The sequence below is a fragment of the Peromyscus maniculatus genome, chromosome X (assembly GCF_049852395.1).
Source record: "Peromyscus maniculatus bairdii isolate BWxNUB_F1_BW_parent chromosome X, HU_Pman_BW_mat_3.1, whole genome shotgun sequence".
NCBI lineage: Eukaryota > Metazoa > Chordata > Mammalia > Rodentia > Cricetidae > Peromyscus > Peromyscus maniculatus.
The window spans coordinates 81325588-81338041 of record NC_134875.1 but is presented as its reverse complement, the minus strand read 5'-3'; the positions used below and the strand labels follow the sequence as shown (position 1 = coordinate 81338041).

General features: G+C 35.4%; 1 protein-coding gene across 1 annotated transcript in view; it reads right to left on the bottom strand.

Moving 5' to 3' along the window:
* Abcb7 (ATP binding cassette subfamily B member 7) overlaps positions 1 to 12454 on the bottom strand; it is a 149409-nt gene that overhangs the window by 65349 nt on the left and 71606 nt on the right. Inside the window, exon 3 of the mRNA XM_006991567.4 lies at positions 10989 to 11075. Within this exon, the coding sequence (XP_006991629.2) occupies positions 10989 to 11075 (87 nt within the window). The remainder of the gene's footprint in view (positions 1 to 10988; positions 11076 to 12454) is intronic.

The window sequence follows — 12454 nt, the reverse complement described above, 5'->3', positions numbered from 1 at the left end:
GCATTATAACACAAACTGGGGCATTTCAACCACTTTCCCATTTCACAAGTTTTGTCTGTCTTCTTTTTCTTGATGGAGTAATGGAAAAAGGCCCTGTTTCCACATATCTTTAGAAACATTCCCTCCTGTCAAAACCTTCTACAACACACCCCAGAAATTTTTCAATAAGGACACAGAGAAGTTATGGCTAAGAGCAAGAAAATTATTCTAGTTGGCTTAATAGTGCATAAAATGTCACCACTTCATTTAACAAAATGGGTTCTGAAGTTGTGTAATCATGCATTATGAGTCCATTAAGCTGTAAAGGACATGACTTCAGTTAGAGTTTAGATAAACTATAAAGTTTGAAAAATGTCTTTTTTAAAAAGTAGAGGCCAAATCAAAAAAGCATTTCAGAGCCAGAGACACAGTTTTAAAGATTTTAAACCAACTTATTCCCGCTGTACCAGAGAAAATAAAATTGGAGACCTTCATATAGATTCTAAAAGATAATATACCACCTTCCAAAAGCACCCGTTATTCATCTTAGACAATCCTGAAAAAGACCAACAAATAGCTTGAGACTAATTGATCACCTTTATATCAACTTTGCATTGTCATCTCAACTCAGTTGAGTATAAATAGATAATTCCAATAACAGCATACATACCCTTTTAACATCACATTCTTTTTGTTTGTTTGTTTGTTTGTTTTTTGTTTGTTTGTTTTTTTCGAGACAGGGTTTCTCTGCATAGCTTTTGCGCCTTTCCTGGGACTCACTTGGTAGTCCAGGCTGGCCTCGAACTCACAGAGATCCGCCTGCCTCTGCCTCCCGAGTGCTGGGATTAAAGGCGTGTGCCACCACCGCCCAGCTTTAACATCACATTCTTAAAGAAAGGTTGAAAATGTAATTTAATCAAGATGATGATGATAAACTGGTTTTTGAAAAATATGAGATGGTGCTTGCTACCAAGTTTGATACCTGAGTTCAATCCCAGGAACCTGTATGGTGAAAGGAGAGAAATGATGCCACAAGTGGTCCTCTGACCTTTACATATCCCATGGGACACAGACACACATAGACACACATAGACACAGACACACATAAACACACATAGACACAGACACACATAGACATACACAGACAAAATAACAAAGGGATTTTTTAAATGATGAAAAACTACTTTCTAAGGAGTAACTATATAATAGAATATGGAAAGGAAGTCAAGCAATCATTAAAGGAAATGAAAAGGTAGAACTTGCTGATGTAACTGATGCTGTTCTAAGTTTTTCTTTTAGAATCTCTCATACATATATAAGCAAGAACTATGAAATTGATTTTCTAAAATAAGTTTTACAATGAAATTTAAAAGCAGTATTTTAAAACATAATATTTGAGGTAGAGTCAGGAGAATCATGAGTTAGAGACTAGCCTAGGCATCCTAGTGAGACTCCATCTAAAAAAATAAAAAATAAGAAACCCAAACAAAAAGTACTGATGACTCAGAGAAGACAGCGAGAGCTCTCTGAGGTTGAGTGCCACGGAAATGTATTTTAAAGGGCTACAAAAGTAGGAGTGCATCTTCTCTTTTCCACCACTAAGAGACTGCATCTAATGGGGCTTTCTTGTTGTAGCAGCTAAACAGCCTCAAATTTAAAACCTGGAAATGACATGTAAGCCTCATTACAGTGCAAACTAGGACTATGAGTTTTAGCAGGTACTTAGAAGCTGCTTTTATTTAAAAAAAAAAAAAAGAAAGAAAGAAAAAGAAAAAAGAAAAGAGGCTGCTTTTGCTTAAAAAAAGAAAAAGAATAAAAAAAGCATTGAATCTTCATTGGGAGCCACAGGGTAACTGAAAACAGGATGCATGTTTGGTAATTCTACATTCATTTTATGTCTTCTGCACTTTGGCTCTGACTCCTCAGACTTTTTGTTTGACTCCATGGAGTCATATGGAGTGTCCACCTAACTTAGCTCATCCTCCTTCAAAGCTGACGACATAGACATGAGAGTCACGGTCCTAAACCTATAGTCACCTTGGATTAAGAAACAACAAAGCCTGAAACAGACCACCTCACAGCTGCAGATGAGAGTAATTGCCTATGAGGGCGAGGCTATTCCTGAAACAAAACAATCATTTAATGAGAACCAGATTAATCACTTTAAGCAATGATACTGGTAACAACTTCTTCAGAACACCTTGCAGATCAGAACCGAGACAATGATCAACCAAACCATACTCAGACCAGGACCAATTTATTATGCATACTTATTGCTTTTCTTCCCAATTCTTCCTCTAGTTAAATCCGAAGCTTATGTTGGTACCCTGAATATAATGTTTCTCTTAAATCCCCTTTCACTGCTTTTCCTCATTACTCCTCTCTTTACCCAACTTATTAGGACATATAGCCACAACTGGCTAACTGGGATTGCTGGACCTGGGAATGTGCCCTAAGCCCCCTGTTATAGGAAAATGACATTTCTTTTAAAAGCTTTTTGCCTTTTTAAAAAAAGTTTTGATTTATTCTTTGAGAATTTCATACAATGTATTTTGATTGTATTCTTTCCCTTCTCCAACTCCTCACCAATCCTCACCCACCTCTCTATATCCATTCAACCTCATATTTTGTCTCTCTTTCTCTTTTTCTTAAAAAAAAAAGAAAAGAAAAGAAACCAGTCCTGTCCAAATGTTTTAGCTGACTACTTCTGGATATGGGGCCTGGCCTGGAGTGTAGTCGATATACCAGGTAACATTCTATTGAAGAAAACTAATTTTCCCTCTCCTAGCAGCAATTAACTTCTCAGCTAAGGATGGAACTTCATACCCACCTTTCCTCTATAGTGGGACTTGGTCTGCCTTGAGTTTATGTAGGTCAAAATTTCTGTGAGCTCATAGGTGCAAATTGCTTTGCCATGTCTGAGAAACAGTTTCCTTGAAGTCAGCTAACAACCCTGGCTCTTATACTCTTTCTGCCCCATTTTCTGCATAGATCCCTGAGTGTTGAGGGGAGATGTGTGATACAGACATCCCATTAGGACTGATCCTTCCAATGTCTCTTTCTGCACACTGACCAGTTGTGGGTTTCTGTTTTAACTGCCATCTGCTGCAAAAAGAAGCTTCTCTAATGGGTGTTAGGCAATACACTGACCTATGAGTATAGCAATATATCATTTATTAGAATAATTTCTCCTAAAGCCCCAAACCTATTTAGCCACAGGTTCTTGGCCTCACTGACAATGTCAAGTATGGGTTCCACCTCACAGAAGGGACCTTAAGTCCATTGTTTAAAAAGTGTTTGGTTACTCCCATAACATCTATACCAAATTGCACTAGTGAGTACATCTTGCCAGGCAAGTAAGTGATTATTGTATCTCAGAGAGTTCATAACTAGGCAAGACTTAATGATTACTTGTCTCCTTTGGTAGAATTCATAGCACCTGCCAGCACTAGTCAGTAGGAATGAAGCTTTCAATTGAGTACTAGCTAGATTTTCCATGTTTTATGTATGATGTAAGTATGTGGCTTCTTCAGCAACAGGATATTATTGTCAAGTTCTGGGGGTAATCAATAGCAACAGCCTATAATGTTTGGAGGACTCTATAGTACCCTATTGGCCAATAACTCAAAAGGAGGTAATAGATTTCTGGTCCTGGGAGGTTTGTCCTGCTGGCAGTGTTACTGAGGTTACTAGAATATAAGGGCACTAACTGTATCGATGTAATAATACATTGATAAGTTCAAAGATTAATGAGCTATTAAAGGGCCTAGGTGACTGGAGGCAGGCCTTTAAAGGAGAGATCCTGTTCCCAGTCTCCCCTTCTTTATTTCCTAGCTTTGTAACTGTCATGAGATAAGCAGCTTTTCCTCCATTGTGCTCTTCTGCCAAGATTTTGTCTTTTTAGCAGCTTAAGTACAACTGAGCTGGCTGATGAAGGACTAAAGCTTGTGAAACTATGAGTCAAAAAAATCATCTTTCTCTTTTTAAATTATTTCTCTTGAGCATTTTGTCATAGCAGTAAAATATAACTAATACACATAGCTTAATACACATTTTATAGCTGCACAAATGACATTACATCATTTTCTGTAAGTCTTTAACTTTTTTTTTTTACTTTAAGCTTTTAAGTATACAAAAAAGATGCACAACCATACACATTAATCTAAGCCTACATATGGTCAGGATCATCAATATCATTGTCTTCTACTTTCCTAATCTCTTCTTAGTGAAAAATCTTCAGAAGAGTGGAGCTATCATCTCCCACAATGACAATTTTGCTATAGTTCTTGGGAGAGTGTTATTGTTTTCCAAAGTGTGCTCATGGTTTATTTCTTCTTCCATCACAACCTTGCTTGTGATGACATAATATACCATAAACATTCCTCTCTATTAGTGATAACATTACAGTGCATGATTGTGTGTGTGTGTGTGTGTGTGTGTGTGTGTGTGTGTGTGTGTGTGTGTGTGTGTGTGTTGTATGTGTCTGAGCACATGGGGAAGCCAGAGGTTGATGTCCAGATATCTTCCTCAATTGTTTCTTCATCTTCTTTTTTTGAGGTGGTATCTCTTACTGAACCTGGAGTTTGCTAGTTGGCTAGAACGGCTGGTCAGTGAGCCAACACCTTCCTGTCTCCACTCCACAGCACTGGGGTAATAGGTGCACATCCTTACTACAAGATCTTTTAAATATGGATGCAAGGAATCTGAACTCATGTCCTCATGCTTGAGCAGCAAATACTTCACCCAGGGAGCCATATCCATATCCCCAGGGTTTTCGATTTTTATATATATTGTATTGTTTTTAGAATTTCATATATCTCCTTTCCCCCTCCAACTCCTTCTGTGCCCTTTCCCTCTCAAATTCATGATCTCTTCTTCTTTAATTATGAAAATCCCAGTGAAAAAGCATTTTTCCTCCTTTTTTTTTCTTATGCCTCCTTTTCAGACATGTATTTACTAAGAAGTAGGAATTTTCCAGTTCCATTCAACTCTTAAGAGACCACTGCTGTCCCTTGCTGACCAAACCCTCATTATGGGGCATGTGATTATGCATAAGTAAATGTGGAAGTGTATGAGTTAAGAGGATGTAACTGTAAAGCCACAAATCATACTTCTTATATAGAATAGTATTCAAAATAACAATGTGACCAGCAGGAAAGAAATCTCAAGACCAAATGCACTACAAGAGAATACTTATAGTTAATAACTACAGAAAGGGCACAAGAATTTAAAACTCAAAAATCTAAACTAGTTCACTTAGGAGAATTTTCAGATATGAAGTATAACGATATTAATAAATTCAATATGTATTTAGTTTTCAGGCAGCTTTGTATTGGTTGCCAAAAAAGGTATCAAGTACAAATAGCAAATGTTTCCACTAGGAGTTCATTCACTTCAAGAGAATGTAGCCCACTGAGCTTTGAAAAAATAAGAATAAGAAATAAGAAAAGAATATTTTGACAAAGGTAGCAGAATTGTCCTTTCCGTCATTGATGAAGAAATTAAGAATTCTGGTTTTATAGATATCACTACATTTTTATTTTAATTTTATGTGTGTTGGTGTTTTGCCTGCATATATGTCTGTGTGAGGGTGTCGGGTCCCCTGAAATTGGAGTCACAGACAGTTGTGAGCTGCCATGTAGGTGCTGGGAATTGAACCCAGGTCCTCTGGAAGAGCAGCTAGTGGTCTTAACCACTGAACCATATCCCCACCCCAGATACCCCTAAATTTTAAAAGCAAGAAATGTACTAACCAAACTGAATCTAAAATAAACTATCTACAGATAAAGCTTTTGATAAGGAAGGAAACCCCCACCCCCACCCCCCACAAAACGTGGAATAGTATCTGCTCTGTAAAATCTGGCATATAGGCTGAATGTCATCTCCCTAAAGAGCTAATTTAGCACTATTTCAGGGACAGACAAACCATTCAGGGAAGAAAACTGTCTTCTCAACCCAAGCTAAAGGCAACTTCAATTAAAGGAATAATTAAAACGGATACTTCAGTGCTGTTAGAGATAACAGTGACTTGATAAAAGCTAGGTCAAAGAGAAGCAAGTTCGGTAGATGTCTAACAGAAAGCTCCAGAGAGCAAGCAGAGAAGTCCCCTACATTATTATAATTGTAATGAGTTTGGAATAGGAGAGGAAACTATAAACTGTCAGAAAAGGCTTTGCAATTATTGTTATTTTCTCTTTACCTTGGGGTTTGTTTTCTAAGTTCTGTTAGTCTGAAATCTCCATAAAGAGCTTATGCAGTGGTGATTAGGACCGGAGGAAATGGATTATGCTACACATGAGATGGATTTGTACCTGACAATCCACTTAATAACTTACAATAAAAAGTAACTAACAAGCAGACTGATGTTCACATTGGCCAGTCAGTTAGTTCTTTATCCCCAAAATAAGTCAAGTTGATAAAGTGATCCTTAGGCTGCCTGATGATTTATGAAATCAGAGCCAGAAAACTCACTCCCTGTGTCATCCAGATATTCTTTTCCATTGGTTTGTTGTCCCATTCATTTTAACAAGCTTAGATACCATTTTTCCAATTTTCATTCCTCCAGGTTGCCTTTTCACATCCTTTGGTTATATCAAGATGTATACCAAAGTTCTCTAATTGCTATAGCAAGTGTTAATCTCCCTCTTACTATCATAGGCTTTAGACTGTATCCAATCAATGAGGAAGTATTTCTAATATAAAAAGACTATGAAGCAGAGTATTTAATCAAAAGTAAGTAGTCATTTCATTGCGTTTTGCATATTCTTGTCCTTATTAAGTGAATAGGACAAACTAAATCCACTAACAGTGTGACATGCATTATACTGGTAAACTGTCATATGCTATTTTATCTCACTGAGAAGCTGTCTCTAGAAAAAGAGTTGGCATGCACACACACACACACACACACACACACACACACACACACACACACACACACACTTCAGACCCAAGTATGTTTATGTCAAGTGTCCTCCAAGGCATTCCTCCAAGGAATGGCCCTGCTAACTCTGTGATGGGGAAGGAAAAGAACAGCAAAGCAGCCTAAGGAAAAAAAAAACACTGTGTCCTTGAAAACATTTAGAAGGTAAGCTATTTCCAATAGAGATTACTACTGTTTATCCCATGATATAAAAATGCCTGCAGTGAGAAAGGGACGCCACAAGCTCAGTCATGGGAAGCTCAGTCATGGAGAGAAAGCTCAATCAGGAACTCTAGCTGACTGCCTCAACTTCCCTAATTGTTTTTTGTTGGCTACTGTGTTTGATTTGATGATGTTATATCTATCTATTACAATCTGTTCATTTACTCTGAAGCCTCACCTGAGGGGGCACTATATTCTACCCACAATGTTCTCTATTGGGAATTCCAGCTGCTTGTCCCAGTTGATTTCTGGTAAATGTTTTGAACACTTGATCTGATGGTATTTTGCTCTGTGTGTGTGTGTGTGTGTGTGTGTGTGTGTGTGTGTGTGTGTGTGTGTGTGTGTATGATATATATATATATATATATATATATATATATATATATATATTATACACACACACATATATATATATGCATGTATTTATCTATTGATCATCTATCTACCTATATATCTACCTATTTACTTCCCTCTTGCCATCTGTTCTTTGGATGTCTTATTTATTTATTTATTTATTTATTTATTTATATTTTTATGTGCATTGGTATTTTGCCATGGGTGTCAAGTCCCCTGAAACTGGAGTTATGGACAGTTGTGAGCTGCAATATGAGTGGTGGAAATTGAACTGGGTCTTCTAGAAGAGCAGTCAGTGCTCTTAACTGCTGAGTCATCTCTCCAATCGCCATGTATTCTTTTATTGTGGCTTGCTGTATACTTAATGAATTCACTCATTAAAACATAGTGTAGATCATTCTCCAGACCATACAAAACAGATCCTCCTACAGAAAGGTATAACTAAATATTTAAATGGAGTAGAGATTCCAATCCTGGCTGACAAGATGGCTTAGCGTATAAATGTGCTTGCCATATACACCTGGCAATCTGAGATAAATCCCCCAAACCCAAATAAAACTGAAAAGAACACACTCCATGAGGTTGTCCTCTGACTTCCACATTTGTACCATGGTATATGTATACCTGCATGCATTCGCACAGAAATAACAAATCATTTTTAACAACCTTAAATCATTTAAAATCTCAATATTCTATTATAAAACAAACAATTCATCTATTTTAAAAAGCAGAATTTTCAAACATTGAAACTACCATGCCTTTTCCACAAACCCTTTATGACAACCACATGAGATAAACAGACCATTTAAATATACTCTGAAATGGTAATTGTTAATGGCACTATTTTTAAAGAATATACATGTGGAAAGGAATAAAAAAGTCAAGCTGTATATGTTTCAGTTAGTTCAAATCTATCACTGTTATGCTAGTAAATATTCTATCTAATGTTTTATATATTTTGTCATCTCAACAGTTAAATTTTAGATAGCAGGGACTTTGTCTTAAGTACTATATCTCCCATATGTAGCATAAAGTTTGGCACAAAGCAAGTACATAACATTAGCTTTTTAAAATTAAGTTTCTTATTACAGTGAGTGAGTGTGTGTATGTGTGTGTGTGTGTGTGTGTGTGTGTGTGTGTGTGTGTGTGTGTGTGCGTGCGCGCGCGTGCGCACGTGCACACACAAAGGCCAAAGAACAACACAGGGGATGTCAGCCTTGACAGCAGGCAACTTTATATGCTGAGCCATCTTATTGGACCAGATGCATTCTTTATAAATGAATGCACTGTCATTGAGGAAGGCCTTACAATTTCATACTGTAACAATATCTAATATTTACTGAGCACCTCCTATATGCTGATCACTATTTGAGAACTTTAACATGGTGAGTAGAATTACCTCATTTAAATTCCTTCTAGTATGTTTATTAACTCTATTTTACAGAAGAACCTGAAGCATCCAGAGTTTTAGGAATTTGTCTAAGGTCATTCCATTAGGAAATAGATGGAGCCTGGATTCAAATCCAGCGTTGCTCCAGAGCTCAGGCTCTCAACAATAACTATATACTATGTCTCTTTTTCTTTTCCATTGACCACTAAGCCCTATTACTTTATGATTCCATTTAGCCAACAAAGACCAAGTTAGACAACGATAACAAGAGAAAAAAAGCTGTGAAGAACAATATAAAATATTATGATTATGATTGCTTTGTTCTATTTCATCTGAAAAGAAATTGTCTTAAAATTTATCCTGTGTCATTTTTAAATGTACCAATATCAAAATTTTATCATTAGATGAGAAAATATGTTCAACATTTAAATAATACATCATATATAAAATTCTTTAGTTGCAGTTTAAGAGAAGTGGCTGACTTCTCCTTTATTAGTCAACATATTTTTGGTCATAGTTAGAGCATTATTAGCAACTATCCTTAAGAGTCCTTAATGACAGATGATCCTGAAAACTGGCAAATATCATGCCAAAGAGTAACACATGGATAAACAAATATCACTACTTGGCTGAATCTTTAAAAATTCTAACACATTATACTGTGTTAATTCCAAAAATCAGCCATGAGGACTAGTGATATATACAGAAATGGAAATATGAATACAATGTGCTTTGGTTACTTGAAAGTACAGAACAACACTAGACATCAAGAAAAAAGAAAGTTTTCTTACCAATTATCCACTATCAATTAAATAACTCTTATTTACTTAGCACCTATAATTTATAGAACACTTTTGCATAATATTTTGCTCTTTAACTCATTGCTACTTAGAGATACCATATGTCTATATGAGAAAATGAGAGAGAGAAAAAGGAAAAGAGGAGAGACAAAGAGGAGGAAAGAGAGTCAGGGAGGAGGGAGAAAAAGGAGGGGGAGAGAACAGGTCAAGGCAAGCCCCAAGAAAAAGACCAGATGGAGAAATATGTACCAGTACTATGGTGACATTTTCACTCACTTAGTGAAAGTATAGTCCAAATAAACATTTTATTTTGGTGGCTCTACTATTTAACATGCCTATATGATAATAACATTGATAGTGTTAAAATATCAATTAAGAGCTGGATCATGTAGATAAAAGATTTACCATGAAGCTAACTGATATTCTAAGATCTAAGTATACCTAGGCAAAACATTGATCTTAACACACAAATTATAATTGCTAAACCTAATTTGCCTACTTATTTATAAGGCTATGTTATATAACAATGTCAGTTAATGCTCCTTTAGAGAACTAAAATATTTAGAACAGGCATGTGGCATATACCTGTAAACCAGTGCTTGAGAGATTGAAACAGCAAGTTTGAAGCCAAAATAGGTTTACTTTACATATCCTATCTCCTCTGGTTGTCTTTGTTTATATTTGTTCTTTTTAAAATCCTTGTTTTTAAAACCCCCTTTGTCTTCAACATCACTTCTCTTTTAAATTGCTTTTTTACACCAACCACTGCCCAGCTATATCATACTGCCAGACCACAGTTAGAGTTAACTGCCAGGTAGGGACTCTTTCCTCCTGGTCATGGATTCTACAAGAAGAAAAATTTGCAGAGAGATGGACTTGGCTAAAGAGACACAACCAGGGTTTGGATATACTAGAACATAACTATAGATATGACCATTGGAACATAGATTGGGGAGACAGATGTAGAACTGAGAAACAGGAGTCAGCAAGACTCTGTCTCAACAAACCAAAGCAACAATTAACAACAACCACAATAGAACACTGAAGTTAATGAATAATCTTCAAATTTAGTCAACCATGAATTATTAGTATAAGTCAAAGAAAATCTCATCTATATAATATTCACCAATTTATGTGGGGTTTTTTGCACTAGAAAGCATCATTAGGTGAGCAAATCAACAAGTATTAGAATATGATAATCTTAAGGATACATCTTCTACTCAAGTACAATAATCACCAAGAATTTTCAGTTACTTTTCATTCATTCCTTTTAAAATTAATTTTTAAGGTTAACATAGAAAGGCTTGGTATTCATTCTTACCCCTTCTTTTGGGTCTGTGTGGAGTCCTCCTCCTGCATGCCCATGCCAACATGTTCTCTTTTCTATCAGTGGCCATGCCTGGAGAGCCTAGATGTTACCAAGCAGTCTTGTTATTAGCTATTACAGAATTTCAGATGTCTTAATCTAATCTAATGACTATTCCTAAAATACATTCAAAGGCATTGCATCTACTCTGGCATAGTAAAGCAAAACACTTTCAGAACTAACACATAGCTAAGTTTATACAAGGAATACTTAAATATAACAAATACTCAAGTTACTTTTTTAAAATAGTTTTTGAAATTAGTTTAAGTGACTTACATAACATTATAGTTTTACTTAATTTATCCTAATTCCCTTACTGCCACTCACTATAATGCTATAAGCATCAAGAAAGCAAGGCTAATATAGTTAAAGATTTATATCTCACTTGCTTTCCTTATATACATATTTTTATAATTAATAAAACATGTTTTTGTTTTTTCTACTTCACAGTAAATTTCTTAAGATTAGGAACAATACTTTTTGGGTCTTTTTATATCCTATGGTACATACCATGGTATCATATATAGGCAAGGTAGGCTTCAGTGCTTTCTGGATTCATTTAGAAAATAAAAGCTACATATACTCTCCCAAGCAGCCTTACATAAAATCTAACCTACTATAAATTTCTCAAAGGCTTTAATGTTGTTACTACAGTCAGAGATTATATAAAGTAAAACCATTTGGGAAAATGCAAGAGTTAACAAGATTAAATAAAATCATTTGGGAAAATGTAATAGTTAACAAAATTAAATAAAAATCATTTGAGAAAATGTAAGAGTTAACAAGATAATGACAATTAGGCTTAACATTTAGATTTTCTAATACTGAAAGTCTTCATGATTAAAAATACCAAATGAAGTAAATAGACTTAATGTTGTTTTGCAGTATTCATAATAATCAATAATTAATGAACAAGAGCACAGTTCTTTACAAACACAAATAGCCAAGGTATGAAAATAGAATTATAAAAAGCAAAAGTGCGTTCTTATTCTTACCAGTGAAATACAAAAAGTAATTATCATGAATGTGTTATCGATTTTTAGATCAACACTCTTAACAGCATTTTGTAAGAGGAAAACATCAAAAGGTGATTTTTATTCTGACAGCATCTTTTTCTGACATTTTTCCTTTAAAAAGCTAAGCAACAAGTTTTAGCAAGGGTTCTGGTGAATATCACACAAGATAATGAGGTCTTCAACAAAGCAGAAGACTGCAATATAAACAAATTTAGTGGTATCTTGGACAATGAGAAGATTGAACATATTTTCTACTTAAAGATTCAATTTAATAGTGGGAAATAAATTTATTTATACAGTCTCTGAATAAATTAGAACAATGCTTTGTGCCTAAATTGCAAATAATTGGTAAACAGGAAAAAATAGAGTTCCCAGGATGTAGATGGTCTCCTAACTTTCTGTTCT